General features: G+C 38.7%; 1 protein-coding gene across 4 annotated transcripts in view; it reads right to left on the reverse strand.

Moving 5' to 3' along the window:
* The window catches only part of LOC308051387 (chromodomain-helicase-DNA-binding protein 1-like), a gene marked incomplete at both ends in the record, with an annotated part of 76,108 nt that overhangs the window by 33,329 nt on the left and 27,549 nt on the right, over positions 1–15,230 (reverse strand). For 3 of the 4 annotated variants that reach the window (XM_080361816.1, XM_080361814.1, XM_080361813.1), the window contains 10 exons: positions 589–678; positions 1,363–1,579; positions 1,673–1,800; positions 2,270–2,448; positions 2,709–2,809; positions 3,740–3,965; positions 9,848–10,107; positions 10,397–10,546; positions 12,775–12,842; positions 14,178–14,279. In XM_080361816.1, coding sequence (XP_080217942.1) covers positions 589–678; positions 1,363–1,579; positions 1,673–1,800; positions 2,270–2,448; positions 2,709–2,809; positions 3,740–3,965; positions 9,848–10,107; positions 10,397–10,546; positions 12,775–12,842; positions 14,178–14,279 — 1,521 coding nt within the window. The remainder of the gene's footprint in view (positions 1–588; positions 679–1,362; positions 1,580–1,672; positions 1,801–2,269; positions 2,449–2,708; positions 2,810–3,739; positions 3,966–9,847; positions 10,108–10,396; positions 10,547–12,774; positions 12,843–14,177; positions 14,280–15,230) is intronic. The other variant, XM_080361815.1, reaches the window with a different exon arrangement.

Genomic DNA, 15,230 nt, shown 5'->3' on the forward strand with positions numbered 1-15,230 from the left:
CAAAAAAACCCCTCCACTATTGACTCTCTTCTTTCCAGCATGTACAAACAAATGAAATAGAAAGCCAACAAACAGAACTTTTACAATTAGAATTTCCATATGCTATTAGGATTAACAGTAACTCTAAGTGCTACCATCATGAGGAGAGCAGTAATATACGTATACATAAAACTGCACAAGCAAATACTAAGATAAAACATGGGATTTCAGAGTTGCGAATCACAGGTGTTTGGGGCTAGGGTTTGTTTTGTTTTTTCAGTTCCTGGATGATAGTCTAACAGAAAAGTAGAGATTTTGAGATGTGAAGAAATTAATACAGTAATGTGAAGCTCAAGCAAACTGAAGAAAAATGAGTTTTACCCACTTGATATGGGGAGAGTGGGAGGTGGGAAGAGAGGGAGCAGAAAGCCTCACCACACACATATAAAATCTAAAAGTGCTTAAAGAAAACTTCAGTCACACTTCCAAGAGTAAAGCTGTCATACTACCCATCCATTTAATGGCCCAGAACCCAAATATGTCCCAAATCTAAAGGAGTTTTACATTCTACAAATGATTTTATCTCCCTGAAAAAGTAAGTGTGATTACCTTATCCTTCAGCAAAATTTCATAAGTTGTTAGAAGTATATTAAATTTTAATCGCTTGGTCTGTGGATGCATCCATTCATGAGTTCTTATCTACAAGAAGAACCAAGTGAACTATAAGCTAGAGAAAAATGGTCTCATTGATCGGGATGACTTCAGGTACTATAGCAATATAGACGTTAAGTGACATAAAAGAATCAGATCACAAAAAAGAAACATAACATGCGAAGCTTTTTTTAAGTTATTAAATGGTAGTGGGGGTGTTTTTTGGTTGGTGCTTTTTTGTGGGTTTTTTTGTGTGCGTGTGTTTTGTGGTGGGTTTATTGTGTTTGGTTTTTGTTTGTTTTTTTTTGTTTTGTTTTGTTTGTTGGTTTTAGTTTAGTTTTGGTTTGGTGTGTGTGTTTGTCTTGTTTTGTTTTTTTAACTTTAATGGATAAGGTGACTTACATTCTTCCTTTCAGAAAATGAATAAAGATTATGTCTGTCTGGCTTAAATATTTATTTTATGCACCTAAATAATCACATGACAAAAGACAATTTATTTTAAAATGCAAGGTTGCATTTTTAGTCCTTTTTATTATTAAGCAGGAATGAAATTTTTCACATACATTTATATCAGATCAAAATTTATGCTTTTAATTTGCATTTTAAACACATACAATTTTCCAATAAGTTTGCTCATTCCTAATCAATATATTGGAGATTAGCATAAGACAGGAACATGAAGCGAGTCTTGTTTACCACTAATCTTTTTCAGTGATACAAAGAAATACTCACCATATTTCTGCTAGTTATATCTCCTAAGTAAACCACAGCATTCATCTGAGGAGCCCAAGTTTGAATCTCTCTTTGCCAAGATGTCAAGGTAGAAAGTGGTACGACTAGCAAGAAAGGCCCATACAGTTGATGTTCGTGAAACAGGTAGTTCAGAAAAGAAATTGTTTGTATTGTTTTACCCAGACCCATTTCATCTGCAAGAATACAACTATTCCCTCTAAAAAAACAAAAACAATAACAAAAATAAATAAATAAATTTATAAATGCTTTCAAATTAAAACCAGTAAGACTAATTTAAGACTATACTTACTTGCACCATGAGTGAGCAAGCCAGTTCAGTCCATTTAACTGATAATCTCTTAATTCTAAACTGTCATGTCCTCCAATATAAGATGGTTGCTTCTTTAGTGCAACAAATCTTGGCCTCTGTTTTAGAATCTGTCAAAAACAAATTAAGCATCAGTCCTACTAGTAAGTGAAGTTACCAAAATGTCTTCTTATAGAAACAAAGTAGCAGTAGGAATTTGGTCACCAAGTCTAGTCTTTATTCATCACAGACATCTAGGCCATATAACAATATCAAACCACTTGCAAGCTAAAATTAGTTTGACTCCTGATTTAAATTCCACAACAAAAATGACATGAACTCATTCACAAAGCTTATTTTTAAAACAAATTAAAGTACTAAACAATTCCATCTTTGAATGGCAATAAAATAAGTAGGGAACAAATATCTACAAAAGGCTATTCTTAATAGTGATACTTGCTGTATATATAAATATAGCTATCATTATTATAGTTCTGGACAACATTCAAAAAATATTTTATAATATGAATCTTTTTTGTGGATGTGTAAAACACATCAAATTTTTTATTATCACAACTGAAACTGAAATTACACACTCACCTTGCAGTCTTTAAATGGAGTGGTCTTGGATTGATTTCTGCTAAAATACTCATCAATACACGTCTGAAATTTTTTGGCAATGAGAGCACCATCTTCCCAGCTACATTCTGAGTAAGGCAGACCCTGCCATTTGCAATAGTAATCTGGATAACCAGCTGCTGATTTCTGATTTGAATGAGCTGCAGAAATGCATGAGAGATACCAGATCAATATTTTCCTTCTGTATTTTAAGAAAGTACTAATTTTACATGATAAGACAAAATGAACTAGTTTCACAGCAAAGACAATATGACAACTTTTCTCTTCATCAGAGATTTTCTTTTGCCTTAAGTTGTTAGGGATATCAATAACCTACATTTCTTAATTATAAATTCAACATGCAAGCAATAAACTTGCAATATTCTTAACACTGTTTTCCATCTAGAAGTTTGTCACATACCAATTATCCTTTCCACTATTTGATATTGTTTATGTAGATCATCTGTAAGTTCCTGCTGGCAGTTATAATATTCCACGTCTTCCGGGGAAGCATTTTTCAGCCTGAAATGGGAATTTATTTGCAGCACTTATTACATTGTATAGTTCTAAAACTAAGAAAATATGGCAATTTTAAAGCTCTGAACGTAAGCACCATAGGAATGCTGCTTAGAGAGCTTCTTTGAAGAAGCTACAACTCAAAAAATTCCTGTTATAAAATTGTTGCATCTGGCCTAGGTACCTCATCGCTGATGACAAAGAAAGCTTATCAAGACACATAACTATCAGCTAATGGCTTGTACTAGACGTGGATCATTTACAATATCTGTTCTCAAGAATGAGGAGTGTACTTCACATGGTATTTTCACAGAACAACACTGATGGTTCACTATAAGAATCTATCTTATGAGTAGGAATCACTAAAAATCCCACCACTATTCATAGATTGTATTAAACATATTAACAAAATGCAATAGAAAACATAGCAGGATAGTAAGGATTTTTTTCCACTTCTTGGTTCTGAGGCTTTGACCAAGAAAACTAAATGCTGTAATGTTTTGAGTGCTTTAGCCATTTCTGGATTTTTTTTTAATTTCTGCAGCAATTCCTGAAGAATTCTGATCAAAATACAATCAATGACAAAATTAGTAAAAGGTAAGATTAAAAAACAAGAACAGAAAACCCACCACCCATCTTAAAACTTCATTTATAACAGACACATTAAAATCTAGGTGCAGAAGCTGCTTCCTTAAAGGCTTGATTTTACAAGATGTGCAAGCATTCTCACTTGCTCAGGTCAAGTTGGTATGCTCAGAATCTTACAGGATCATAAGGTGTTACAGAAGCTTCTACTTTAAAGCTTTTGTATCCTGTTGTATAGGCACTTAAAACTATGCTGTCACAAAGATGTAACAGAACTCACAGAAACACAATAAAACATCTATATTGTTACAAAAAAATATGCGACATGGAAATAGTTATAAAAATACTCACCAGCGTTTTGTTTCCTGATCCTTTTTCTTATAGTTGTCCAGTTTCTTCATTCCTTTAACATTTTGTTGCTTCAGCGTTTCCTCAGTTTCCCAAGTATTGTGGATATGTGACCAGCCTTTCCATTTAATAAGATACTGTACTTCTCCTAGCTCCTTTGACTTTTCAAATCCAGTATTTGGGTCACCATCTGCCTCAACTGCATAGATGGTGGTTGCAGCACCAGTGGCTGATAAAGAAACCACACCAAAAGGCTTGATTAAGCATGCACTGCCATAAATTAACCAGTAAAAAACATACTGCAGAAAGCAATTTGTGATGCTCTTGAGTATATAACTTGACTCATATTGACAACTCTTATGCCACTCCTCTTATTTGAAGAACTATGATATAGCCATGTTAACACGCGTACAAGTATACTAATGAGATTCAAAAAAGCAACCAAAAAACTCTGCATCTAACCTAAAGTATCTCATGAGAATTTCCTCAGCATTCCTAGTTTTTCTAGTGATCCCCAGAGAATGCTCCATTAACACTGCTTGCTGTCATCTTTGCTATATCCTTCTCATTTCCAAGAACATAATGGATACTTGACATTGTGCTTAATCAGTCATGAGACTTGAATAGTCTAGTATTCAATTATTACTATGGTTGCTATAAATCCAATGCACAGAATCACAAAATCATTTAGGGTGGAAAAGACCCTTAAGATCATCAAGTACAACTGAAACCTAACACTGCCAAGTCAACCACTAAACCATGTCCCTAAGCACCACATCTACATGTCTTTTAAATATAATACCTCCAGGTGACTCAACCACTTCCCTGGGCAGCCTGTTCCAATGCTTGACAACCCTTTCCATGAAGAAATGTTTCCTAATATCCAGTCTAAACCTCCCCTGGCACAACCTGAGGCCATTTACTCTTGTCCTATCACTTGTTACAAGGGAGAAGAGACTAACACCCTCCTTGCTATGACCTCCATTCAGGTAGTTGTAGAGAGCGATAAGGTCTCTCCTCAGTCTCCTTTTCTCCAGGCTAAACAGCTCCAGTTCCCTCAGCTGCTCCTCATAAGACTTGTTCTCTAGACCATTCACCAGTTTCAGTGCCAAATTCAAAGAATGGCTGAGGCTGGATGGAACCTCTGGAAGTCATCTGGTCCAACCCCCATGTTCAAACAAGGTCACCTAGAGCCAGTTGCCTAAGACCATGTCCAAATGGCTTTTGAATATCTCCAAGGAGGGAAACTCCACCACCTCTCTGGACAACCTGTTCCAGTGCTCAGTCACCTTCGAGGTCAAAAAAAAGTCTTTCCTGATGTTCGGATGGACCCTCCTGTGTTTCAGTTTGTGCCCACAGCCTCTTGTCCTGTCACTGGACACCAATGGAAAGAGCCTGGCTCTGTCCTCTTTGCACCCTCCCTTCAGGTGCATATGCATTGATGAGATTCCCCCTGAGCCTTCTTTTCTCTGTCCCAGCTCTCTCAGCTTTTCCTCATAGGTGAGATGCTCCAGTTCCTTCATAATCTTCATGGCCCTTCATTGGGCTCTCTCCAGTAGTGCCATCAGTCTCCTGTACTGGGGAGCACAATACTGGACAGAACACTCCAAGTATGGCCTCACCAGTGTCCCACAGGAGCCCCAGGGCCCCTTCTGCAAAGCTGTTTCCCAGCTGGGCAGCCCCCCAGCATGTACTACATGGGACTGTTCTCCCCAGGTGCAGGACTTGATGAACTGCATGAGGTTCCTGTCAGCCCATTTCCCCAGCCTGTCAAGGTCCCTCTGGATGGCAGCACCACCCTCTGGCATACCAGCCTCTACTCCTAATTTGGTGTCATCTGCAAACATACTGATGATACACTCTGCCCTATCATCCAGATCATTAATAAAGATGTTGAACAGGATCAGACCCAGTATCAACCACTGGGTTACACTGCTAGTTACTGGCCTCCAACTAGACTTTGTACCACTGATTGCCACCCTCTGGGCCGGGCCATTCAGCATTTTCAAACCACCTCCCTCACTGCCAGCTCATCCAGTCCATACATCAACAGCTTGTCCATGAGAATCTTATGGGAGAGTGTCAAAGGCCTTCCTTAAGTCCAGTTAGACAATATTCACTGCTCTCTCCTCATCTACCTTCATCGCGGAAGGTTATTGGGTTGGTTAAGAGTGACTTCCCCTTGGTGAAGCCATGCTGACTGTTCCTGATGACCTTCTTGTCTTTCATGTGCCTGGAAATGGTTTCCAGGATTAGCTGCTTCATCACCTTCTCAGGGATCGAGGTGAGGCTGATCGGCCTGTAGTTCCCTGGGTCCTCCTTCTTGCAGATAGGAATGACATGCAAACTGGTAACAACAGCTGAGGAGAAGGCTGAGGTACTCAACAACCTTTTGTCTCAGTCTTCACTGGAAATCTCTCTTCCCACACCTCTCAAGTGGATGGACCTCAAGGCAGGAACTGGGGGAGCAAAGTCCCTCCCACTGTAAGAGAAGATCTGGATCTAGACCACCTGAGGAACCTGAACATAGATAAATCTATGGGATCTAACAAGGTGCATCCCAGAGTCCTGAGGGAATTGTCTGATGTAGTTGCCAAGCCACTCTCCATGATATTTGAGAAGTCATGGCAGTCAGGTAAAGTCCCCAGTGACTGGAAAAATGGAAACATTACACCCATTTTTAAAAAGGGTAGAAAGCAGGAGCCCCTGAAACTACCGACCTGTCAGCTTCACTTCTGTGCCTAGGAAGATCATGGAACAGATCCTCTTAGAAGCTATGCTAAGGCACATGGAGGACAGGGAGGTGATTCAAGACAGCCAGCATGGCTTCACCAAGGGCAAGTCTTGCCTGAGCAACCTAGCTGCCTTCTGTGGAAGGCATCCACATCAGTGGACAAAGGAAGAGCTACAAGTGTCATCTATCTGGACTTTTCTAAGGCCTTTGACACAGGCCCCCACAACATCCTGCTCTCTAAATTAGACATATATGGATTTGATGGAAGGGATGTTCAGTGGATAAGGAATTGGCTGGATGGTTGCATCCGGAGGGTAATGGTCAATGGTGCAATGTCCAGATGGAGATCAGTGATGACCAGTCTCCCCTCAAGGGTCTATACTGGGACCAGTCCTGTTTAATATCCTCATTAGTTACATAGACACTGGGATTGAGTGCACTCTCAGCAAATTTGAAGATGGCACCAAGCTGAGTGGTGCGGTTGATATGACTGAAGGATGGGATGCCATCCAGAGGGACCTGGACAAGCTTGAGAAGTGGGCCCATGTGAACCTCATGAGGTTCAATAAGGCCAAGTGCAAGGTCCTGCACCTGGTTCGGGGCAACTCCCACTATCAATACAGGCTGGGGAACGAAGGGATTGAGAGCAGCCCTGATGAGAAGGACTTGAAGGTACTGGTGGATGGAAAGCTGGACATGAGCCAGCAAATGTGCACTTGCAGCCCAGAAGGCCAACTGTATCCTGGGCTGCATCAAAAGAAGTATGGCCAGCAGGTCGAGGGAGATGATTCTGCCCCTCTGCTCTGGTGAGGTCCCACCTGGAGTACTGCACCTAGCTCTGGAGTCCTCAGTGCAAGAAAGATATGGACCTGTTGGAATGGGTCCAGAGGAGGGCCACAAAAATGATCAGAGGGATGGAAAACCTCTCCTTTGAGAAAAGGATGAGAGAGTTGGGGTTGTTCAGCCTGGAGAAGGTTCCTAGGAGACCTTATTGCAGTCTTTCAATACTTAAAGGAGGCTTATCAGAAAGACAGGGACAGATTTTTTATCAGGGCCTGATGTGATAGGACAGGGGGTAATGGTTTTAAACTGAAAGAAGGCAGATTCAGAATTGATATAAGGAAGAAAATTTTTACAATGAGGGTGGTGAAACACTGGAACAGAATGCCCAGAGAGGTGGTAGATACCCCATCCCTGGAAACATTCAAGGTCAGGTTGGATGGAGCTCTAAGCAACCTGACCTAATTGAAGATGTCCCCACTCATTGCAGAGGGGATTGGACTAGATGACCTTCAAAAGGTCCCTTCCGACTCAAACCATTCTAGGACATTGGCTTTCCTCCAGTCCTCAGGCACTTCTCCCAGTTGCCATGATCAATCAAAAATTATAGAGTAGCCTCACAATGACATCTGGCAGCTCCCTCAGCACTTGTGGGTGCATCCCATCAGGCCACATGTCTAGTATGCCTAAGTATTCCCTGATCTGATCCTTTTCCACCAAGGGTATATCTTCCTTGCTCCAGACTTTCCCCCAGTCTCTGGGCCCAGGGATTCCTGAAGGCTGGTCTTTTTAGTAAAGGCTGAGGTGAAGAAGGCATTCAGTACCTCAGCTTTTTCCATGTCCTGTGTTATCAGGACCCCACCCTCTTCAGTAGCATGCCCATATTGTCCCTAGTCTTCTTTTTGTCACCTATATACTTATAGAGGCCCTTCCTGTTGCCTTTGATAATCCTCGCTAGATTCAGTTCCAGGTGGGGTTTGGCTTTCCTAACTGTGTCTCTGCATGCTTGGAGAGTGTCTTTGTATTCCTCCCAGGTTACCGGTCCCTGCTTCCACATTCCGTATACTTCCTTTTTGGTTTTGAGTTTTTCCAGAAGCTCCCCGTTTATCCATGCAGGCCTACTGGCATTTTTGCCTGACTTCCTGCTCATTGGAATGGGTTGCTCTTGAACTATTTCTTCCTAAACTCATTTTAATACTTCTCTCCCCCATCTTTGGAATTATGTGAGGTAAGTTTTAATTAAATACAGTCAGTATTACAGCTGAAGCACACTAGCAACAGGAAACAGGCTCATGTCTGTGCGGAGAGCCAAATAAGGAAGTGGACCCAACCAGATGCAGGGGACAGATATAGCAACAGAGTGTGGCAATAGCAAAGAACAGCACAAGCAGTAAAAACATCTGGGCATACCGAATACAAGAAGCCTAGTCCAAAAGGCTTTTAACACAGCAGTCACACTGTGCATTGGAGTAAGGGGCTAGAGTAAGAATACACTGGAATTTAGGACAGCATGGAAAAAGAAAGTTGAGAGGAGAGTGCAAGCTCTGAGATAGGTCAGAAACTCTATAGAGATTAGGTATAACTAATGGAAAAAAGCAGATCTGAAATGTGAGTAGCTGTCCTATCCAGTCCACTTTTTCTCCACTCCTCGTATACAATTTATAGCTATCAGGTATCAATAAACTGTACAAATAGTGATGTAACAGTATGGTATGCATTTATGCGATATGAAGTTATATTCCACTGTGCTGGTTTTGGCTGGGATAGAATTAATTTTCTTCAGATAGCATGGGACTACGTTTTGGATTTGTGCTGAAAACAATGTTGAAAATACAGGGATGTTTTAGTTACTGCTGAGCAATGCTTACACAGCATCAAGGCTTTTTCAGCCTCTCACACCACCTGTGGTGGTTGCAACACATAACACATATTAACATTCCATTCTGCAATACTACCCCACCAGGGAGTAGGCTGGGAGTACACATGAAGTTGGGAGGGGATGTACCTGGGACAGCTGATCCCAAATGACCAAAGGTATATTCCATATCATATGACATCATGCTCAGCATATAAAGCTGGGGAAAGAAGAAGGAAGGGGGGGGGGGGGGGTGTTTGGAGTTATGGTGTTTGTCTTCCCAAGTAACCATTATACGTGGAGCCCTGCTTTCCTGGAGATGGCTAAACACCTGCCTGCCGATGGGAAGTAGTGGATGAATTCCTTGTGTGCACAGCTTTTGCTTTACTTATTAAACTGTCTTTATATCAGTCCATGAGTTTTCTCTTTTACTCTTCTGATTCTCTCCCCCTATCCTGCCATGGGGGGAATGAGCGAGCAGCTGTGTGGTGCTTAGTTGCCAGGTGGGGTTAAACCACAACATCCACTTCATTTTTTCTTTTTGCATTAATTAGTTATTTAAGTTCTTCTATGTTTTACTTTATAGGGCTTACAAAAGAAACATCCTTATGAGTATGAAAACCAAAATAAGATTACTTCCTGGTATTTTTAAACTTATTCTTTACAAATATCTGAGAACAACTGCTGTTTACATTGCACCACAATGCACTGCAGCATCTTAAGAACATTGATTAAAAAATACCTCCTTTTCGGCCAATTCGACTATCCATAAACTTCTCTATAGTTTCAAATTCATCTTCTTCAGGCTGTGGGACATCTTCTCCACAAACTTCCAACAAGTCATCAGAATCTGTCTTGGTTTCTTCAGCTTCTTTGTAACTAACATTGACTGTTGCCTGGCGACGAGATCCTCTCTTGTCATAGTCATAGTCATCATCATCCGATGAATCAAGCTGCCTCTTTTTCTGTCCTGCAATCTTTTTGCTGCTTTTTGCCTCAGTTCTTGAAGACAATAAGATACAACACAACAGTGGGTTTTCAACACAGACAATTATAAGCCGTGTTTGTTTCTGAATATATATATTACATGACTGCTCAGTTACATCACTTTCGGTTTGAGTGTAAGAGGTATTCAACACAAACCACTGGTATGACATCATCGTTTGTAGCTTAAAAAAAGTCTTCAAGTTCTGCAATAAATATTAATATTTTAATTTGCCTGTGTAGTAGTATAAGACTTGATTACAAATTAGAAATAGTACCAGAGTATCTAAAATGCAAGACTTCATACCTGCTTGGAGGTTTCTGGCTTTTGACTTTCTTTTTTGGCTCATAGTCAGATTCACTGTCTTCACAACTGCTTTTCTCTCTATCTTCCTCTGATTCAGAATCAGAACCAGTTCCTGATACTGACCCTGACCCAGACATTTGCCAGTCTTCACTGTATATGTTGAGAGACAAAACAGTAATTGACATTAGTTTTTTGTGTTTGTTTGTTTTTAAATCAGGTATCCACCACAGGTTTGATGCTTTAATTTCAACATTCTTCACAGAAATAAAAATGTTATAATAGTCATTTCAGCTGGAAGGACAGAAACTTATCATGAATGGATAACAGGTAATACCCAATGGCTTCAAAGAGAGTTGAAATAAGTTGAATTAACCAAAATTCTGGATTTCTGCATAAGTTACAGCTTCAATAACTGAATTAATTTGACATCAATAAACCTGAAGATCTTAACAAGACTTTAGCTGGAAAGATATATATTTACTGGAACTTACCTATGCTCAAGTCATAAAACCCCATAGCATTACATTTTGCAGAATCTAAAATTCTCTAATAGCTATGTTACTTGTGCCTCATGTGAATAACTAGCAACTTCAACACAGGAACTAAAAATAATGAAGAATCAGATTTGAGAAACACACAAAAGACTTGAACCATGGCAATCTGAGAGCCATTGCTTCCCAAAAGCCCCCACTGAGCTTCCAAATCAGTGCTTCACACCCGTGCAAGATAGTAAGAGTAAGCCACTTGTGACTCCCAATGGCAGTATCTCTGTGCTCCTGCTTAGCTAAGATCTTTGACTTTGCAACAGGAAAGATGTACGCACTGATCAGCAGTATCTTACCTCAGACACTGTTTGTACAGAGAAATAGAATCTTAACAGCTTGTCTGTCATGCATTTTTGAAAGATTACTAAATCTTTATACTTCCACCTATTATCAGGTTTAGGGGTCTTTGACCAAGATACTTAAACAATACTAATGGCCTTCAAAGGCGGAATATTACTCAAACACCTTTTCATTAAATTTCAGGTCAGGAAGCCTAAGAATCAGTGCTTTGACACTTCTTTCACTGAAATATGCATTAGTCCTAGAAGTTACGTTTTCATTGTGATCAATACATCTGTGTGTCTTGGAAATGTTACAGAATCATCTGTCTCCTGAAAAGATTGTTTTTCTGCAAGCAGCAAATTAAAAAACACCCAAACAACAACCCTCCCAAAATAAAAACAAAAAACCCTACCCCAAACCAACCAACTTCCCCACCCTATGCAAACCCACAACCTGCATTTATTTGGAGATACAGACAATATATAAACCACAATATTCTAGGGCTTGGATCCTCTACTAAGTTATATATAGAGAAATCTGATCTGCATGTCAGATAACAACTGCAAACATACTTGTTCAAAACTGAAGCATTGGATATATGAGGTTATTTGGTTATTAGTTTCTAAACTTAAATATCTTTCCTGTGACAGAGTATGTTATTAGGTATAATCACATGCTTAAGTAACAGAAGACTGTAAATAACAATTCACCACTAGAGAAGTAATACTTTGCATAGCAAGCTTTTTTGCCCCCCTCCCCATTTCTTGAAGATATTATATTGGCAACCCCGAATATTGAGATGATTCAATTAACTAGAGAAGAGGAATGAGAGAATGATCCAATTTCTATACACTCTTTGTTAAAACAACAACAAACCACACAAACAAAAACAACAAAGAAAACGCACACACACACACAAAACCAACAACCACCCCCCCACACACACACCAAAACCACAAACTCAAATACCACAAAACCTCAAATACAAACAAAAACACCCCCCCCCCCGGTCACTACCAATGAGAAGGTAAGAATGTATAGCCTTTTTCACAAACTTTTTGATGTACAGCTTAAAATCAGCTCTATTTCAGCTTAGCTTTATTGACTAGCCAAGACAATTTATTATTGTCAAGCATGTAATAATTTTTTTTGGTTTTGCCTCTAAAGTGTTTAAAAATTTGGCATGAACTACAGGATTCCAACTTAAATTTTATCTGACACAACCTACTTAAGTAGTTTCCTATTTCTTCAATAATTTTCAGGGATGACCTTCAGCTCAAAAATATGCCGCGTTTAAGATTACTTCAAAACTGAAAAGTGATGATGAATATTTTACAATAACACTGTAGTAATACAATCTCTTTTGCTCAGAAATGAATAGTGATATATATGTTCCTTTAAGAGTATTTATTTTAAAATATTCCAAAACTTTAATCAAAACTGAGAAGCACAAGATCATGTGTTTCAACTGCAGAGAAGTGAAGCCTGGGTAATTATAAGCATTATGTCCCCATAACAAAAAATTATGCTATTTGTGAAAAAACATCTTACTCTCTATGTGTTTTTTTCTTGGTTTCATTGGAAGAATCATCTGCAGAATCTTCACTGCTCAATGAATCCTGCAGATGAAGATAAGAAAATATAAGACTCATTACCACAAAAAAAAGAAGTATTTGTAGTATTAAAAAGATAACTCAGCTCCCACTTTCAAACTGAAGTATTATTCTTCATGTCTTATCCTCTTCATCCCCCTCAGTGTACCCACTGATACTGAATAAGATCAAGATTGCTATTGATTTTGTATTTCTCCATCTATGAATATAACATCTGCAGAACTCTCGAAAACACTACAAAAAACCTATCTTAAAATATAATCATTGTGCCTACATGTAGTCATATTTTAGACTACTGCATTTTAATAAATCAAGATGAAGTTTCTATCAAAAGCCTAATAAAATCTCCTGCCCTTTGAGAGCTCTCTCACCTTTCATATCCTTTCACATTTAAACACCACTAAGAAAATTTTGAGAATAGCATGTATGTTTCTCCTCTCTTCAGTCCTAAACAAAAAATAATAAATAAATCGATGAACCCTCTTAAAATTATTTTCCTAAAACCAATCTCAGAGATTAAATTTAGATAATTTTTATCCTGTAAAAGAGTCTTCAGAAAAAGAGTACTTAGCAACAGCTCTAAACTAATATTTTAAGTATTAATATATATGATTAACTCCTTTGTTTAGTTCTAACAACGAGCAGCTAAATCTGACTAAAAAAAGACATCCAGAGTAATGATTAAAGACTTGTGATCACAATGCTTTTTTTTTTTTTGAAGGAAATATGAAGGAAATATGAAAGTCTACTTTTAAATAAATTCTAATTCACAGTCACTAGTGTCCTTAAAAGATATTCCTGCTTCACAAAATCATCTTTGGTTTAGCCTATGGTTTAGGTTTTTAAAATCTCTAAAACTGAAGTATGGTTCTTAAAATACAAGAATTCTTTTATAACTGTTACAAAAGTTGAAAAAAATCTAGCTTTCTTCTCCATATAGCATTTTTGAAATCTGCAGCAGCTACCTCTAAATAGAAACAATAGTAGAACAGTCTTTTAGTATTTTTAACTGTCTTTATGGAACTCAGAAGGCAGAAATACAATGAAAGTTAATACTACGTGACTTGAAAATTTTGTCCATACATCACAGAATATCTAGCTAAAAATATCAATCTAAACTGCTATCATTTTGGCACAACTCACCTGAAAATATGCAACTAAATATTTTATCCCCTCTGTTTCCTTATAAAAAGTTGTTTGAACATTACTTTTTGTAGACTAAACCCAAACTTTTTAAACACACACACACTTAGAACTTGGTTCTACATAATTTTATTCTAACATATGGAGTAACATAACATGCATGTTTACATTTTATTTACTAACTTATATGTTATTCACCTCTTCTGAACCACTGTCTGATGAGGCTGCATTCTGCTGTTGTTGCTTCTTGAGCACTGCTGATTTCTGCACAGCAAGTATACTTGGACTGGACTTCCAAAACTGAATTGGAATTCAAATACAAGAGTCATTTAAACCTACTGAAACATTAAAGTTTACCACATACTTACTTTTTTAAGATGAGCAGCATCACTATTAATTCTATTAATAATTTAAAAAACTCACTATAAAATACCACATGTATTTATAATATTGGATAGCATTTTAAAGTAGCGACACTTCTGCAGAAAGGAATGTTATATGAGAATTGCTGGCAAAAATTTTACAGTAAGTATAACAAGAGTTGTGCAGGCCTCTGTATTATTAAGATAACTTTTTTTTTAAGTAAATTTGTAAACTGATCTATTTAAGTCCTTTCAAGCCACTTAGCTGATATATTTTTGCTTCATATGGAAATACCAAAGTATATAGAATGATAGAATATCTTGAGTTGGAAGGGACCCATAAGGATCATTGAGTCCAACTCCTTGCTCCGCGCAGGACTACCTAAAATTAAATCATATGACTAAGAGCATCGTCCAGACACTCCTTGAACTCTGACAGGCTTGGTGCTGTGACCACTTCCCTGGGGAGCCTGTTCCAGTGACCTACCTCCTCCTCAGTGAAGAACTTTTTCCTATTGTCCAATCTGAACTTCCCCTGATGCAGCTTTCCTCATGTCCTATCACACTGTTCACCAGAGAAAGATCAGCACCTCTCCCTCTGCTGCCCCTCTTGAGAAAGTTGTAGACTGTGATGAGGTCACCCCTCAGCCTTCTCCAAGCTGAACAAACCAAGTGACCTCAGCCATTCCTCAAGTCTTGCCTTTGAGACCTTTCACCATCTTGGTTGCCCTCCTCTGGACACACTAGTAGTTTCATGTCCTTCTTATATTGAGGTGCCCAACACTGCACGCTATACTCAAGGAGGGGCCGCACCAGTGCAGTGTAGAGTGGGACAATCACCTCTCTCAGACAGCTAGCTATGCTGTGCTTGATGCACCCCAGGACATGA

Source organism: Nesoenas mayeri (assembly GCF_963082525.1).
Source record: "Nesoenas mayeri genome assembly, chromosome: W".
NCBI classification, from domain to species: domain Eukaryota; kingdom Metazoa; phylum Chordata; class Aves; order Columbiformes; family Columbidae; genus Nesoenas; species Nesoenas mayeri.